Below are 19,377 nucleotides of genomic sequence, written 5' to 3' on the forward strand. Positions count from 1 at the left end.
AAAAATTACCTGTTATACACTGTGTAAAACATGTGTTAGCTGCTATGTTTATTATTTGGAATTATTGTTTTTATGCTTATCTTTTATCTGGACATCTTACTGAATGATCTTATATACGCTAATAATGTAGATAAAACAGAGTTAAGGAAAAATATCATTTGTAGGTTGTAATCATGTGTCTCCCCTTTGTCATATGTCATTTCTTCCTCTCATTGTGTTGAATAGGACTACCAATTTTGTGCTAACATTAACAGACAAAATACTCCTTTTAGAGGAATATTAAGAGTAAAAATTCTATATGTATTTGTTATTTTTCTGATATTTGGATTAAAAAATATATAACCTTAGTCAAGTCAAGAAATCCCCTATTTTGTATTATGAAGTATTTTGTTTGTCTTTAAGTAGTTGTTATATTTCATGAAGTGCTTTTGGGAGCATGTTATTCATACAGTTTTTCTCCTTTACAGTGCTAATGTATTGGAATATTTTACCAAATTTCCTGTTGTTCAATGAACTTGTCATTCTTAGAATAAATTCTACTAGCTCATGACAAGTGGTTCTTTAAATACATTTCTAGATTTGATTTGCTAATATACTTGGGACCTGGGGATCTATATTAATGAATAGCATTGTATTTCTATGAATTCTTGGTTCTGTTTGTCTAGGTACACCATTCATGTCTATTTTTGATTATTATAGACAGAAAGTGAGTTGGGAAGTAGTCCATCTTTTTAATGTTTTAGAAGAGTATAACAACAAAGAGTTTTTAGAACAAAGATAATTTTTCTCTTTGGAGAGTATCTGAATCTGCAGCTTTTGGTGAAGAAACTCTGCATCTATTCTAACAGAAATTACAGGACAGTGAGATGAGTTGAGAAAGGCTGGTTAACCTGACCTCAGAATTGAACAGATAAAATCATAGCATTAATGAATATCTGCTATGTAACCGTTCCTTACTTTTTAATATTTAATGTCCACCTCATATGAACAGAATTTGTAAGTCCTTTGTTCACTAATATGTGTCTAGTATTGAAAATAGTGCCAAACCCATAGTAGACACTCAATAAATTTTTGTTCATTCAATAAATGAATGAAGTAACAAAGCATTTTTGTTTTAGTTATGAATAAATATTTATTTAGGGAAAGGTGAAAGGATTCTGGGTAGTATAAGTAATATGTCTATCAGAACATTCATATTTTAGCACCCTTTACCTGATGTCAAAAAATATATAGACACTCTGCTTCTTAGAAAAGCATGTACATAGTTATATTCTCTCTATTCAGGTTATAACTTCACTCTACTCCACCATTAGGCTGCTTTTTTAAAATGTTTATTTATTTTGAGAGAGAGTGTGTGAGTGGGCATGCTTTTGGAGGGAGGGGCATAGAGAAGAGAGAGAATGGAGGCAAGGCTCGATGCCTCAAACCAAGTGCTTCTTAGGTTGCTTTTTTTTTTAGATTTATATTTGGAGTTCAATGGCAGTGGGGAGGAGGAGGAGATGTAGGTATTTTGATAACTATCTATATATTGCTTTCAATATCATGAATGCTATGAAGTTAAGCTTTTCCTTCATATCAGTAGATAATACTAAAAGAATATAATTTGTCCAAATAGAGGAGAAAACATTCAATTCCATGGTATAATAAATCAGCTGGTAAACTTCCTTAATAAAAAATTACTTATTACCCTTAAAATAGGTGCATTGATTACAGAGAAAACAGAGTAAATTACAGAGAAAATTTATTAAAAACTTGTTTATGGTTCACCTGTTAACCTTGTTTATATCACAAATTGCTATACTCTCTCTTCCCCCCCTTTTTTTTTCTTTACAGAGTCTATTTATTCTTTTGGAATAGACACATCTCCCTGATTCCCAGTCACTTTATCTTTCTTCTGTTGAGTCCTGCTCATGTTTCAAGCTTTACCTACTTTTTGAAGACCTTTCAATGCACAGCTCTGCTTTCCTTAGCCCTTGGTAGAGCTCTGTTTTAGCCATGATCACATCTGTTATAATTTTAATTATGTCAATTTTCATCTTCATAGACTGTAGATTCATGAAGGCAAGAAATTCTCTAATTGTTGACCTTGTAAACCCAACACATCTTCAATAAAAAAAAGCAGTTGCTCAATGTTTGCTAAATAGATGCATTTGTTAAAAGCATGTTACACCTGTGATCAACCCAGCCTAGAAATGAAACCCCTTTACCTGGGCCTCAAAATTTAGTGCATAAGGATGAGTTCTTCTATTTGTTGTTATACTCTTCTCAACTCTCCAATTTATACAAATACAAATGGGGAGAGATAAAGGGAGGAAAGTAATGTGGGGTAACATACTACCATAGAAGGAAACATGATAGTTTTCTGCTTATTGCTTTGTAAATAACATGAAGCTGTTTGCTTTATTTATTTTCTCAGAAATCTTACTGTTGTTTATTGGAATGAAATTTAAAACACACAGAGAAAGAGAGAGAGGGAGGGAGGGAGAGATTGCTTATTAAATAAGACATTGGAGGGAGAAAACTCTATATTGTCCATATTTTTGATTAAAGCATCACATGACTCAAAAACACGGGCTGGTATTTATGTGCTCTGCTGTCACACCCTAAACAACCACGTCTGAGGTAGCCATCTTCTTCCTCCTCTCATTTCTTTTTATGACTGGGTAAACTTATTCCCTTTGTCTTTCACAGAAAAAGTCCAAGAATATGTAGGCTCAGGTATTAATAACCTCTAAAAACTCACTTTCTCATTTAGAGAAATCATTTTTCTAGGTCCTAGAAAGGTAAATTCCTGGTACATCAAAATAGAGGATTGTGAGCTAGGCTTTCTTAACTTACTTGAGAATCTTCTGCAGAATTTCTGTGAAATTTTTAACTATTGACTTAAGAATATTTATGTCTGAATAGTAACTGTAATGTTTATTTTTTTAATGGAATATATTTAAAAAGACTCCAGGCAAACATTTTTAAAGTTATTATTGGATGGTAGGAATATGGGGCGGAGCTGGCCTAGAGAGATGATAGCAGCTTTAGTAAAAGGGATTTTAAAAAGCACATGCTGGGTGGACTCAAGTCAGTATAGCTCCAAAAGACCCAGGTCTGACCAAGAAGGAGCAGAGAAACAAGATGAACGATGTGAAGCTTGCTGTCTTGGGTGGCGAAGGAACGGGCAAATCTGGTGAGTCCTGTGTCCTGTGGCACAGTGCAGAGTGCAAGACGGGTGGAAAATGTATTGACCTAATAGGTAAATATAGCTATAAAATTATGTATGTTATTTTTCATTAGGAGTTTTCATTTTTATGATGAGGTAATGCAATTAACTGTATATTTATAGAATTAGAGACACTTTGAGAAAGATAACTGAACTATTAATTTGTAGGAAGAACAGTAAACCCCTCCATCACCATCCCACCTCCTTCTCACTCTAACACATCTGCTCTCACATCCACGAGTGGCCAAATAGTCGCCTTGAACTGATTCTTCTCCGAGATTCAGGGTGGAGAGGAGCACAAGGAGACCTGTGGATTAGGTTGTAAATGCAACATCGCTGAGGTGAAAAAACCTAGGATGGCGTGGCTTTCTAGATGCCTGGGGACTGAGCAGCAGGTGCCCTGACTTTGGAAGCCACCGTTTTGTTTTATTTTACTGGGTTTTGATTTTGATTCATTTATGATGGTGGTGAGAATGCCACCAATGCAGCTACCTGATCTTAATGAACCGTGACAACTGGCCAGCACCAGGGGCTGCAACGAGATAAACCAACACTAGGGGTCTTTCTTCTGTTTTCTGGGTTTTGAGGTCCCTATATCCTCACAAACAAACATAAATGTGTGATATTGTCCATGTTACTATTAGAGCCAGATTTAATCTGTTAAAGAATATACAGAGATGTTACAGTTCTTGAATCTCAAACTTAATGAGAACCCTGTTTCTGTTACACAAAGTAAGCTGTCTTACCTGTTTGGATTCATGAATTAATTACATAGCGGTTTAAATAGGCAGATCACTTTCTTTCTAGTCTTTTAATCTTTATGGTTGTACAGTGAAAATCTTGCTGACTATTATTTAGACTAGAATTTAATAAAGCTTTAAGGTCTGCACTAATGCTTGGTAATTTTTGAGCTGAAAGATAAAACGTTATGTACATAACTAAGTTATCTGTATCCTAAAGCAGAAAAGACCCTAAGTCCAGCCTGTTTGTCTTGTAGCCCTTACAGTAAGGTTTCTTACCAAGAGATTCATTGGAGAATATGCTTCTAATTTTGGTAAGTCACCACTCTAGATTTTTTTTAACCTTTAAAATGTCATCATTTTAATTAAGCAACATTTAAGATCACTGAAGCATGTTGGTAGAATTTTCCATTTTTGCATTTTTCAGCAACTTATTTATTCATATTCTGGTTGGAAACACCAAAATAGGTACTTGAATAGAATGTATGTTTATGATAAAATTCACCCAATTTGATGTTAAGTGAGATGGATTAGGAAGTCAGTTTGTTTCTGTCTAGAATTAGAAAAACATTAAAACTGAGATTCCCCCCTCCTAAAATTATGAAGCATGTCAGTGTGAATATTTTTGTAAACTATGAAACAGTTTTGAATAAACATCTGTTGAAAGATGAGGACAAATTAATTATAAAAGCACTTGTAACTACAAAATAAAGCTTATTTTAATTTATTCCTGTGTGAAAATAACAGGAAAATTATACCTCGATTAAAGATCATATCACAGTTATCTAGGTTGCTTATCTAAGTTTCAGAGCAATTCTAAAACAGGTGTCTTAATATATAATCTTAGAATCAATTTACCAACTCTGCTCTAAATGTATTTTGATCAGAATTAGCAAGACATATGGGAAATACTACAGTTGGGTATTAATAAAAAGTAAGCAATTTTGCCAGAGTTTTGAGTGTATTTTTGGCTCAGCAATTAATCAATATTAGTACCAATATTAATAATCAATAGTAATACTAACTGGTACTAATATCTCACCTGATTTAAGGCATGGGGAAAACTGATTTTGCTTTTTGTTTTTTAAACATGAACAACAAATTTATTAAAAAACTATGAGAATTGGAAGAAAGGGGAATGATTTTGATTTTTTTGTTTAATAATTCTTAGATTAAGAGGAAGTTATAATTGAAAGTGTGTTTTTCCATAAAAATAATTTCCTCCACCAAAGAGAAATAAAAGCCTCCATTAATGAGGTAGCATTATTGCAGAATTTTAGAAACTAGTGTTAAGTTATTACATTGTATTGCTTTCTACATATATCTAACATACTACTTCAATCCATATGACATTGCAAACATTTTAAGGAAAGTGCTTGAAAACTGATTAAAGAAAGAAGAAATATATAGAAAGAGAACTTCCTATTGTTTAATTTCTCAGCTCAAAACCTCTGTCAGAAAAGTCAATATAACAGAAACTGAGAGTCAGGCATGAGAAAATGTTTCAGAATTATAAAACAGAACATAAATAAAACCACACCCAAAAATAACAACAGCAACAACAACAACAGAAATCACCTTAATCTTTTATAGGATATAGTTACATAAACAAATGAAGTATATACATTTCTGGCTGGTACATTTCCATTAAACAAAAAAAATATGACTTAGAGACATTTTGAAAAGACAAATAAATGAACAAAAGGTCATCACTGCATGGGGACAAACTGACAAAAAATGATTCCATCGTGTAAATGAAGGCCAGAAGGGGAAACAATAACATTCTAGAAAGTTTAGAGTTAGTGGCCCCTGCTGGCAGTTTTTGATTTTTGATTAGATATTTTTAAATGTCTAGAAGGAACGTGTAGGCTTCACATTCAGTAGTAAACCTGGGAAGTTACAAATAATTGTCTGAAAACATACTTTAAAGCTTAATGAAACTATAATAAATTTCATTAAATGTAACCAAAAAGGATAAAATTCATCCCTAACCCCTGAAGTTAGCTCCCCAAATCTTGCTGTCTCCATTTAACTATAGGTTATGTTGCCAGGATGGGTCATGATTTTTTTGTTGTTGTTGGTGTGACATTTTGGAGAGAAGTAAGTCTTTTATTAAACTCTGGAGGAACAGTTACAGAAAAGAAGTCCTCTATTCATTTAACAAATATTGAGCACCTACCATGTCCCAGGTACTCTTCTAGGTAGAAAGGCTATTGTATTAAACAAAATAGACAAATATCCAAGTCCCTACAAGATGTATATTATGGAAGGAAGGGCTAATTTAGAAAATTAAGTATAAATTATGTCATATGATGATAAATGCTATGACAGAAAAAATATGGGGGAATGGCACTAATATAGTATGTTAAAATTAAATGTAAAACAGGGTAGGCAGGGTAGACTTTACTAAAAAGGTCATATCATCATAAAGGTGATGAAACTGAGCCATGAATATATCTGGAGGGCTACATTCCAGGCAGAAGAAACAATTCCCAAAATCTGGAAAATTCTGAAAAATGTGGAAGAATGCTATGGGGGATGGTATAGTTTGTGTGTAAATAATTTGAGACAGTATACCCAGAGAAGTCATAGAAGTGATGAGAGACTTTCCAGACGTTTTAAAGACTTTGGTTTATCAAATTTAGATGGGGAGCCATTGGAGAGATTTAGCCAGACACGGGATATGATTTGGCTACCAGGCTCACTTTTGCTCCTGTGTTGAGAATAGACTTGGCACAAGAAGGGGGTTAGGAAAGAGGATAAAGCAGAGAGATGAATTAAGAGGTTTTGTAATAATCTAAACAAAAAGTAATGATAGCTTGGATCAGTGTACTAACAATGAGATGATGAGAAACAAATACATTCAAAATATACCTTATAGAAAGAGTAAAAGGGATTTTTTAATAGGATAAATATGGGAGATAAAAGAAAGAAAGGATCATGGATGACTTAAGGCTTTTAACCTGATAATTTGGAGTAATGGGTATGTAATTTAATGAAATGGAAAATTGTGGAAGGTACAGTCTTTTCAGGGAATCAGGGATTCCATTTTAAGTGTTTTCAGGTTGAACATCCATTAAGTATCTAATGGGAGGTGTCCAATAGCAGCAGTTGTTTGTGTCTGAAGTTCAAGGAAGAGGTCTAGGCTATAGATATAAATTGGGTTCATCAGCAATAATTGTATAAAATCCTGAATGAGATTAGCAAGGGAGTATAGATAGAGAAGAGATCCATAAACTAGACCCATGTCGGGTGTGAGAAGAAATGGTGGGACAAATAAAAAATATTAACATAGAACAACAAAGAACAAAGAAAAAACATTATAAGGAGGCAGGAGCCATCAACTGTACTAATGCTATTAGGGCAAGTAATAGACATAGAATTAGCCATTGAATCTAAAACCATGACCTTGATATAAAGTTTTATTTAAGTTATTGGAACAAAAGTCTTATTGGAATAATTCAAAAAGCTTGATGGAGAGAGAAATTGGACACAGAGGTTGTAGATCCTTACTAAAAGACCAGCAAAGAAATGTGGCAATAGTTGAAGAGATTGGGGATTCTAAAAGATTGTTAAATTAGGAGAAATTCAGCTGTTAGTAACAGTACGGTAGAGAAAGACAGTTTATGATGCAGAAGAAAGAGGTAGAATTGGTGCAGTTATGTTCTTCGGAGATCAGAGGAAATGGTAACTAGTTCATACTGAATGTATCGGCCTTAGAAACATAGATAATTCATCCATAGTTATAGGATGGAAGATAAGTAAATAAACACAAAAGCATGTAGTTAAATAGATATGGTGGAAAAATTTATTTGTTATATATATATATATATATATGAACAAATATAACAAATACATGTGGTTGATCACTAACAGTTTTAAAAAGTCACTGTAATATTCCACTAAAATCTGACCGGTTGAATTTGCAAGACTGGGATACAATTGTGAGTTAATTTTATTGAATACTAGAGTATTTCCATATTGACAAGGAATCTATGTATATTTTGCAGAATCTATCTATAGTAAGCATTTGTATTTGGAAGGGAAGCAACTGAACCTGGAAATATATGACCCTTGTTCTCAAGTAAGTAAAACAAAATATTCTTTTATTTTATTTTTTCAATCATGATTTGAATAATATTGGGTAAGCGTAAATGTAAAGTTGCAGTCTTAAAACTAGAATTTGTTCTCAATTTTAATTAAAATTTTAAGAGATTATTTTAATATTATAAACTCCATGTAGCTTTTCTGTAAAGTATGACAGAAATTATCATTGTAAAAATCTTTATTTAAAATAGCATTGCTTAAAGCAGCAACATTAGGCTGCACTTATATTTCTAGGAAGTCACAGTGCAGCTATGAGAAATTAATAGTTTAATGGCTTATCAATTCAGTTTATATTTTCACTAAGTTGCACTTGTAACGTACCACTGTCAATAAAGCATAAGTAATTAGACTTTTAGGACAAACCCCTTTGTATTCCAAGATAAGAATATTAAAATAAGATTATATAAATGATACAAGGAATGGTGAGCTATTCAGGATTTCAGAATAAATCTATGGGACAGATTCATTTAGTAAACTATCCCTTAAATGTTTTTAGCTTATCAGTGTTTTTTTTTTTTTTTTTTTTACTGATCTGAACCAAGTACCAAATATCAACAGATAATCCATTTACTAATATTGATAGAAAATATTCCCCTTTTTCAAAACAAATGTGTGAATATTAATCCAAAGGACAATTATTATAGTTTATCAAATTTTTTAAAACTTGAGAATATTTCTTAGCAAAAAGTTATAAAATTAGATAAAACTTTATTATACTTCCTCTTTACTTTAAAATTTTGATCACTTTTTAAAGAAAGAGTGCTAAGGAAGAGAGAAACAGGAAACTACATTTTAGAAAATGTCAGTCTTTGACTTCTAAAAGTCTTTTTTCGATAAATGGGTTTCCGTTAATTAATTGTTTGAAGTGTCCATTACAGGTGGAATATTGCACCACTTTCAATGTGCTTGATTTATTTTCAGCCACAGAAAGCAAAATTTTCCCTCACAAGTGAACTGCATTGGGCAGATGGGTTTGTTATTGTGTATGACATCAGTGACAGGTCCTCATTCGCTCTTGCTAAAGCACTGGTCTACAGAATTCGGGAGCCACAAACTAGTCATTGTAAAAGGTAAAATATTCTCCGTTCTTCTCCCCTTTCCTTTTAGTAAATCATCACATAGCTATAAGCATCATTAGGAAGAGTTTAATACAGCCTTCCAATTACAAAATTTAACAGCCCTGAACAATTCACCTTCCATTCCAAAGGAGTTACACATGTAGTAAAAGGAATAAGATGAGAACACTTTATATCCTGGCTGTCATAAACAGTTACTTGCTCTGAGTAAATGGCTATTTTACAAGACAGCTTCCACTGTTAACATGACATTCACTTGCAAAACAGTCCTCTGTACACAAGATTGTTCACTTGCTACCTTGTCTTTTCATCCCCACAAAAATGTTAAGGATACTAAATAAATCCAAATTTGTTACATTTGGCATCCAATTCCTTCTCATTGGGTTGTTCAATCTATCAAAGCAAAATAGACTGAATAATCAAGCCATTATAAATTCTAAGTGTGAGAATACATTTGTCTCTGTTTAACCTCCTAAAATTAAGAACTGATCGATGATTCCCCATTAACTGTCTTGACACAAGGAAACTATGAGAGAAGACATACTTGCCTTAAACCATTCTTGTCTTAGTAGATATAAGTTTAAACATATGAATTTTCCATTTTCTTTATTTTTTTATTTTAGCCTTTTCCACTTAAAATATTTGTTTGCTCAACATATTCATATAAATGATTATTTGTGCTCTCAATAAGATTTGCCCTTAAAATCTGAAATAACATTCTAATCTGGGAAGCAAGAAGCACAATATTATTACTGAAAATTGGTATATATGTTTTTAGATCTATTTTAAATGCCCACTATCAAGAAACCATGAGATAATGATTGATAAAGGGTGTTTCCCTGGAGTCAGTTGATGTAAATTCTTGTTTATATCTGATTGACCTTAGGTAAACCACTTTAATCTCTAGACCTCATTTTTCTGATTATAAAACTGATGCAAGCATGGTGGGAGAAAAGGATCTGATTTTGCTAAGGTACCTTACAGCTCTGATTTCCTCTCATATTACAGTTTATTTTTTTTGAACTTCATTGTTTTAAGCATTAAATGCCTCATATTTAAGAAGAATGACTTAGGTAAGGAATAATAATAAAATTCCTCTGCTATTTCTCCAAATCAAAAAAAATCACTTAAGAATACTTAAAACATAAAAATGAAAACACCTATACTTGCCATTTTTTAGGCAATCTTTTTAATGTATTAAGTAATTTCTAGAGTATTTCCACGTCTCAAGCTGTGGATAGTCTAGGATAGCAAAATATGTTACTGTTTTATAAAATTACATCTAATTGTGACTCATCCTTCAGAATATTTCACTAACCCTTCCCCACTAATCATTTACAATAATTTTCTGAATTTTATAGAAAAAAATAATAATACCCTGAAAAGTCTAGCAGATACAGTGATTTTTTTCCCTCACCACTCACACCATCATGCAAATGAAATTGACTTTTAGCAGAACCTAAAAGACAGTATCTTTTTAGATAAAGTTGAAGACTGCATTTATTCATTTCTTCCCTATAGTAGACGACTTGGCAGAGTTTCATGGCATTTAAAGACTAGTGGTCTGACTCTGTCCTTCAAATGAAACCTTGTTTTAGAAATGCGTCACTATAACCAAGGAGAAAATATTGATATTTGCTGAAGACATTATCTTAACAAAGAAAAATTTTTCTTTAAAATAATATTGGGGCACCTGGGTGGCTCAGTCGGTTAAGCATCCGACTTCGGCTTAGGTCATGATCTCTGGTTCATGGGTTCAAGCCCTGCTCGGGCTCTGTGCTGACAGCTCAGAGCATGGAGCCTGTCTTCGGATTCTGTGTCTACTTCTCTCTCTGACCTTCCCCTGCTCATACTGTTTCTCTCTGTCTCTCAAAAATAAATAAGAAACATTAAAAGTTTTTAAATATTTATTTACATTGAGAGAGAGAGTGGAGAAGGGGCAGAGAGAGGGAGAAAGAGAATACCAAGCAGACTCCACACTGTCAGCATGAAGCCTGATACAGGGCTTAATCCTCCAAACCACATAATCATCACCTGAGCCAAAATCAAGAGCTGCATGCCTAACCAACTGAGCTGCCAAGGAGCCCTGGAAACATATTTCTTAAATAAATAGAAAAATTGTAGAAGGACATGTGATTATAACATTTATCTCTAGAGTATGGTATAATGGATAATAGCAAAAAACAAACAGCAATGAGTATTGAGTAATATTTTTCCCTAGGAAAATTATATCTAAATTGTTCAATTACACTAACTACTCAGTAAAGAGACATTAGTTAGTCTTTCTCTTTCAGTTGATAAGGAAATGAAAAATAATACTTGGTAAGCATCTTTTGCTGCCTGGCATTGTGCTACGTATTTTTATATACATCATTTAATTAAATCTCTATGAGAATTCTGTGTAACGGGTGCTATTTTACCATTATTTTACATGTAGGAAAATTGAATGTGGGAAAAGTAATAATCATGCCTTATTATAAACAGAGCCATAATTCAAGAATAGGTCTGTATCAATGCAAATCCTATGCTTTAATAGTCTTGTTACTTCTGTGTCACATATTACATTCTATAATTTTTGTAAATAAATGGAGATTCGTGTCATACACTTACATATGACTCTAAGGAGCACATACACACACACACACAATAATGCTTCTGTCCTTAATTCATTTTCATATAAAACTACTCAATGAAAAAAACAAGATGCAAAATAATCCGGCCAGAGTTATGTTCTGTGTTTCAGAGCTGTGGAATCAGCGGTGCTCTTGGTTGGGAACAAGCAAGACCTCTGTCACGTGCGAGAGGTTGGCTGGGAAGAAGGGCAGACGCTGGCGTTGGACAACCGCTGCCAGTTCTGTGAATTGTCTGCGGCAGAGCAGTGCCTGGAGGTGGAAATGATGTTTATCAGAATCATCAAGGACATCCTGACAAACTTCAAACTCAAAGAAAAGAGGAGGCCCAGTGGATCTAAATCCATGGCTAAACTGATCAATAATGTATTTGGAAAGAGACGGAAATCTGTTTAGCGGACATGTAATCCTAGGAGATTTATTATATCAGAGAGTTTCAAATATTCACATGATCATGAAATTAGCCCTTTGTATGCAGTTAAACAACTAATAATTCTCTTAGAGATATGAAATGACCATATATAAACCACAGCTGTTTTCACAGATATAGTTTGCCATTTTGGTTGTTTGTATCTTCTTGTACACTCATGCTTCACACTCAGCCTTTTCTTTATCTCACAAAATAGCACTCACTATAACTTAGCGACACACTGCTGTATAGCTTGCTTTGTGTAAACTCTGCGTAATAATTTTATTAAACTACCCTCCACAGGGCTCAGGTTACTTTTATTATGTTTATTTCTGGATATAAATATATAGCATGCATTTAATTTTTAAACTGCTTTTACATTACTTCAGTGACCTCTTGAGATTGCTTACATCTTGATATTACTTATTGCTCATACTACTTATTTTACTTATAATCTAGGCTTTAAGGAGTTAAATTCTTTGTCTGTAAGTATAGTTTGTATTTGGTCTGATAATGAAAAATTCTGCCTTTCCTTGTATTCCATGGAAGAAGGATAGTTAGCACGGAGAAATTAACTTGTACAGCTAAGACCCTTTTCATAGCAAAAGGATCGGTTGTTTTTAGTTCATAATAGAGATCCGTACATCACAGGGAAAAAGCAAAAGCTGGTTGGTAAACATATAACCTTGAAGAACTTATTGCCTCAAAAGAAATATTGTATTAGACAAACTTTTTGGACTTTCTCATATTTGAGTGCAGTTTCCTTCAGAAATCAACGGTTTGCCCTCTGAACTTCAGTACCCTTGCCGCTTCGCTTCTCTGCCTTTTAAGTTGGGGCGCTAGGCCTAACTGTAGCCAAATTACTAGTAATTAAGCTTATGTCTCCTATAAACTAAACTGGGAGTGCAAGCAGTGCTATGTATGCTGGCTAACATGTATTGGCAAGAATCTGGGGGCCAAGGTGGAACGAGGTCTTGAGTAGAGGTTGATGGGCAAGTGGGGGACCAGGGACACAGAATGTTAAGCTGCAATGAGAGAATTCATTGACTTGGCGTTACTCACAGTGAATTGTGATTCCGCATTATAGGAGGGACACCTAGAGCTCATCCATGTTGAGTTGCTTTTCCTTAGAAGTCTGGCCTTGATGATAGACTAGAGTAAAAGTAGAGGGAATAATAGAACATTGTGTGGTAGAATACAAAATAGTTCAGAACATTCATAAAGGTAGGGGAGTTAGAACGGATATGGCAGGTTGGCCCAGGAAACCACCATGTGATGGTGTTGCCTGAGAAAATTCAGAGGAATTTCCTTCGCTAAGAAAGTGAGGAATGCACTGCTGAGGGAGTACAGACAACCCTGAGAAGCTGAACAGAAGTGACTATGCTCTACAAGTCAGAGGTGGCAGTAGGAATGTTGCCATCAAACTGTGCTCCTTGATGAAATCCTGAAACAGCAAAATCTGGGTGCCAGCAGTTTTTAAGGCTATTTATTTATTTTTAGAGAGATAGGGTGGGACCTGGGGAGGGGCAGAGAGAGAGAGGGAGAGAGAATCCAAAGTAGGATCCAAGCTGTGTGCGCAGAGCCTGACTGGCGGCTCAAACTCGAGAACCCAGGAGTTTATGAACTGAGCCAAAATCAAGAGTTGGGTGCTTAACCAACTAAATCATGCAGGCGCCCCTGGATGCTAGCATTTAACTTTTTTCCTGTTAGCCACCCACCTAACCTGCAAAGAAATGGTGTTGTATCCAGAGCAGAATCTCCATTTCTAATGCTGTCTGGTTGGAAACTTGGAAGTGACATATTCAATCAGCTATATTGAGACAAAGTCCATATTATAAGCCCATCCGTTGCTTCCATCCATGCCACTATGACAACTGTTTTCCTGGAACCATGTTGTAAGCACAAAGATGGCTAGGAGGCAGGTTGATCTCTGCAGGACAGGTCATCGTGTCCCTCTGGTTGTAAAGTGACTTCTCATAGGTGGATGCTTTCTGATGGACATTAACATGATACACAAAGATATGTATATTTTATATACTCTCTAAGAAATCTATTCACACATTTTTTCTCTAGTCCTTCTTATCATTGTCATTGAGTTTTATTTTATACTAATCTCTAGCCATCTAGCAAAACTACTGATTGCTGCCTAGAAATCTGTACCACGTGCCACCTTTAGTAACATACCAAAGGTAGACAACATAGTACAATTCTTGAAACTCTGGCAAATGAGATAATTTCCTTCCACTAAAGAACTTCATGGTAACCTCTGTGTAATGAGGCACAGTCCTCTTATGGCTGACACTAAAATCTCAAGCTTAGGAAAGAATTTTATCAGCTAGGGACATTCAGATTGGATTGTTATGTATAGGAGAAAAAACTTTTATTGTAAATGTTATTCTAGTAAATTCAATGATACACTTTGTTTTAGTCAATTGCTTATAGGAATTTTTAAATATTTTATAGCTTTAATATTGTCTTCATATGTGTATGTACATATGTAAATATATATATCAGTTTAACCATTATATTTTATTTTTTGGTTTTATTTTGTTCTTATTCTCTTAGAGAATTTCAGTTTGAGAGAGTTGGTCTTAATTCTTTAAAAATATTTTCCCAGCTCAAGCAAGATTCTTTGGGATGATTTGGTGTGAAAAACAACATATTAATTTATGTGGAATGAGAGAACTCTAATGTCAAGATGGTATCTAAATTCCTAATTAGTTTTCTCCATGCACACATGTCTGTGATGAGTCAGATTTCAAAATTCCTCTGTTAAGGATACAAATATTTGAATATATTTTACAATTTTATGTATCGCACCTGATTTTTTGTCAAGATGACTTGGATGACACATCCTGTTATAAGGAGTCAGTGGAACAGAGTAACACAAGCAAACGTTCTCTCTCACACACACGAAAGGTAACTGTGAGGTGATAGATAGGTGAATTATGTGATTGCAGTTTGATTGTGGTAATCATTTTACAATATATATGTATATTAAACCATCATCTTGAACACTAAATCTATTACAACTTTATTTTTCGATTTACCTCAATCTGGAAAAAAGGAGACCAGGTTGGGAAAGGAGCTTGGGCTCGATTTGTTCCTAGGTCCTCTGTTCTCAGCTGTTCCCATCTGCTCTGCCCTGGGACTTAGCTTTGAGAGCCACGAGTCAACATGTGTGAATCTGGCTGCCTTGAAGGCACCGAGCGGAAGATGCCACATGGGATTAGTAATCACATAGCCACTTAATATATGAGCAAATCCAGCCTCTAACCTTGGACTGGCTGAAGCCAAAGATGAGCAGAGATGAGTTAGCCACAGAATCTTGCCCCAGTTGCAGATTTGTGAGCATAATTAATATTGCTGTTGTTTGGGGGTCGTTATGTGATAAGAGTAGCCAGAACAGGTAACTTATTAAAACTCTTGGCAGTTCAAACAATATAAAATATTTGGCTTTCTTATTGGGGAAAATTGTGGGGAAAAAAAAAGAAAACCTGTTTCAACCTGCTTCAAAACAGTCTAGAACTTGAAGTTATGCCAACGTCAGTTTTTTTGTGAATGTAATTCACATGGAAAGCAACTTGCAAGAACCTACAAAAATAATAAATTACAGTTTTCCAAAGTGAGAAAACCACGTCTGCTTACAGAGAAACAAATACATCAACATGAGACCATAGAATATTGTAGGTTTAGGATAGCAAGTGTGTCTATAAATCTCAGAGATAGTTAAGCTGTATCACTAGGCTGGGAATTGCCTACGCTGCTTCTAGTGAAAAAGATGCTGTCATTCAATTTGGATGAGCTTCAATGAGATAACACATAACGAGGGGCAACAGCTGAGGAAGGGAATGCCAAAGGGAGGGGCCTTTAAAATGGTTTTGATTTAATACAAGGCATGCACTATTAATAAAGAGGTTGAATGATACCTGTATGTTTTATAGGTTTATAAATTGGCTGTAGTAAAATATTTTACATCTTAGATCACTAGGTATTGTTTCAGCTTATTATGGGAGATATCTATCTAGAGTTGACTGAATTGTATTAATCTGAACCTAGTTTAATGATGCCTTAACATTTTTATGGGGGAATTTAATGTTTGCAATATCCATGTTCCTTATTTGAAAGCGTGACTTATAGGTTTCTCATCTTCCTTAAATTATGAAATCCTTCAGCTAATAAAGGAAAATGATTATAGTTTGCAAAAAAGGCAAAGTCATTTAATAATCCATATAACTGTCTATTGTAGGACTTTGCATAATAATTGTAATTTAGCTATTAGGGATTCTAAAGGCAGTTATCAGTCATAATCTACAATTCTGGGGGAATCAGGCAAAGCCCAAATTATTTAAAGTACTTTAAATTCCCAAAGAAAAAAAAAGACACACTATAAATTCGAAATATACTTTATGATGACAACATATTATTTCAAATAAAGAAGAAGGTCATCATAATTTTCAAATGTATAAACTACCAAACAGATTGTTTTTCTTTCTTTTGGATAGAGATACAATTTACGTTTACTTTTAATAATGGGAAAGTAAATTCCTCTAAGGAGGGAATTCACAGACTATAAAGTGCTAGCTGCAACATGGAATTTGACCAACATTTTAGTTATCCTGGAGCCACCAAGGCCTGAAGAATTAAGAGAAAAAAACAGAACAATGAAGATGAAGAGACGAAATTATTTGCCATTATATGAAAGTATGGCCATGAGTTACAGCGGTAGTGTCTAAACCATTTTATAGGACCATTCAAGCATGTATTAAATCAAACTGGTGTTTTTTCCAGATATAAACTTATTTTCAAGGTCATAAATTATTTCATTTTGGATCATTTGCCTATAGTCCTACACGTAAACACATCTAGGGGTTAAAATTCATGAGTTGTTTGGAGGTAGAATGTTTAATTCATTCGAACAACAATTCTTTTAAAAATAACTAGTCAGATGACTTTTGTCAGATAATTTTAAAGTCTAGTCTATAAGAAGTCTATATTTTACTAACATTGTCATATTGCCCAATAAGAGAGGTTTTGAGCAAAACCTGTAAAAGTAGTTTAAAATTATGGGCTTGATAATTCTAAATGACTATTTATTATTTTTCATACTGTCTTTTTAAAGCATAACATTTTGTAGATGAGATTAACACACGTTTGTGTATATGTATAGATAGATATACTACTACATATGTATATAATATGTATGTAGATATGTTGTTATTTATAATCTGATAGTAACCTACTGTCAGAAGGAATAGAAAATATCAAGTGAGTAACCTACTGTCAGAAGGAATAGAAAATACCAAGTGAGTTTCCTTTATTTCCAGGGAAATAAAGGAAATAGCAAAATAATAGAAAAAAGGAAGGTTGATATATGTGAGAAAAGTGTCATTCAAAATTATAAAACAGAGGACAGTTTCTAGGATAGATCCCTTTACGAAGAGAAAAAAAACATAGTGCAATTGTAAAATGAGGAATGACTGGATACATATAAGTGTTGGAACAATAGGTTTGTAGTCAGAAAAAGTGAATAGTCAGTCGTTCATTAGTATAGCATTATAGTTAAAATAAGTGGGCATGAGACAAAAAAGAGATTTAACAGTTCAGATGAAACAGAAATATGGCTGAGGAATGAGATAATGTCCCCACTGTTCCTAGCAAACATCAGAATTTGAAGAAGAATTCATGGCGATCTATAAAGTACTAGAGAATTAAATCTAGGATTTCAGAAAAGAAGAATTTTGTACCCAAACCAAAATGTATGCAATTTGAGTACTGAATAACATGTAATAAAGAAATGATGTAAAATTTAATAAAAAGATATTCTGGAAAATATATTTTCTCTTACTACATTTTCACTTGTTAAAATAAGTATGTTAGTTTGTGATATTCAGTGTTCTAAAAGTCAGGAATAGAGCAGCAAATGCTTTTGTTACTTCTTTTTCTGTAAGTAACATCTACTGCTCTTTTATCTAGTTGAGGACACTCACCAAACATTGTTTTTGGAAAATGATAAAAGATAAGCCCAGAGCTTTGATTAATGATGTTATTTTATTAAAATATCTTTAAACAACTTGATATCCTATTATAAGGAAAATATAAACAACATGGCTTAAGTAATTTTATTTTACCTTTATAGAACCACTAGTAAGTGGTAACTATGAAAAAACTTTAATTTGGACGCATTGGCATGTATTTAAAAATTTTTTAATTAAAAAATAAATAAACATTTAAAAAATATAATAAAAAGGGCACCTGCGTGGCTCAGTTAGTTAAGCTGCCGATTTCAGCTCAGGTCATGATCTCACAGCTCGAGAGTTTGAGGCCCACTTTGGGCTCTGTGCTGCCAGCTCAGAGCTTGGAGCCTGGTTCAGATTCTGTGTCTCCCTCTCTCTCTGCCCCCCGCACCCCTGCTCATGCTCTGTCTCTCTGTCTCTCTCTTTCTCTCGCAAAATACATAAACATCCATCCATCCATCCATCAATCAATCAATCTTCATAGCTAGAAGAATAAGAAAAGAGGCAGTAGCCAGGACAGTGCTTATTAAAGACCAACACTGATGATGGTTGTTGGAATGTTAGGGAGAGGCTCAGCGATGTGGCTTACTATTATTTGTGTGTGTAGCATTTGTTTAAAAAGGAAACAAAATAAAGCAAAATAAAACTTCCCTGAAAAATGAAGGTGGCAAGTTTGGGAACAACCTCCCACCTCAAAAAGCTCAGGCAACTACATCAATCTTGTTTATGCATAGAAATTATCCTGAAATGAACACAATAGCCAGACTGCTGGAGATGAGCCAAGAGAGCCACATCATTCCTTTCCCCAAATAATGATTGAGAGGGTGACAAAGACAAGGATAAGAAAGGTGCCCCATGGGTTGGCAGTCCAGACCCTAGAACATCTTTCTTTTTTAGAGAGATCCAGAAACATAAAACAGTTAATTCCCCCACCATACACATTCATTAAAAATAATGGATTCTTGAAAATATTTCTTAACACAAAAACACAGCAATAGTAATATGAAAGGGGAAAGTATATATCTGAACATAATTTTAAAAGTGAAAATTAAAATAGAAAGTCTAAAGCAGACTTGAAAATCTGCATTTTTGGTAATGAAGAGTCAAATCAGCATTACAGAAAATCAGTTAAATGGCATTGATATAAAACAAGATTTTTTTAAGAACATGAAGAATGACAAGTAAAT

General features: G+C 33.9%; 1 protein-coding gene across 2 annotated transcripts; it reads left to right on the top strand.

Moving 5' to 3' along the window:
- Window positions 1–3,100: 3,100 nt before the first annotated feature.
- RERGL (RERG like) lies at window positions 3,101–12,493 on the top strand. 2 transcript variants are annotated; one of them, XM_029955364.1, is made up of 5 exons: window positions 3,127–3,178; window positions 4,209–4,265; window positions 7,962–8,035; window positions 8,980–9,128; window positions 11,878–12,493. In XM_029955364.1, the coding sequence occupies exons 1-5, from the start codon at window positions 3,127–3,129 to the stop codon at window positions 12,158–12,160; spliced, it is 615 nt and encodes a 204-aa protein (XP_029811224.1). In that variant the 3' UTR covers window positions 12,161–12,493. The 2 variants fall into 2 exon arrangements, with proteins under 2 accessions (XP_029811225.1, XP_029811224.1); XM_029955365.1 differs by lacking the exon at window positions 4,209–4,265 and having other exon boundaries at window positions 3,101–3,178.
- Window positions 12,494–19,377: the final 6,884 nt, after the last annotated feature.

The sequence above is a fragment of the Suricata suricatta genome, chromosome 10 (genome assembly GCF_006229205.1).
Source record: "Suricata suricatta isolate VVHF042 chromosome 10, meerkat_22Aug2017_6uvM2_HiC, whole genome shotgun sequence".
In the NCBI taxonomy this organism is placed as follows: Eukaryota; Metazoa; Chordata; class Mammalia; order Carnivora; family Herpestidae; genus Suricata; species Suricata suricatta.

Bases quoted from the DNA above. Each gene is read 5' to 3' on its own strand.
- RERGL (XM_029955364.1), top strand. From the start codon at position 3,127: ATGAACGATGTGAAGCTTGCTGTCTTGGGTGGCGAAGGAACGGGCAAA. The intron at 4,266-7,961 runs GTAAGTCACCAC...TATATTTTGCAG, and splicing joins AGAATATGCTTCTAATTTTG to AATCTATCTATAGTAAGCAT. The intron at 9,129-11,877 runs GTAAAATATTCT...TCTGTGTTTCAG, and splicing joins CAAACTAGTCATTGTAAAAG to AGCTGTGGAATCAGCGGTGC.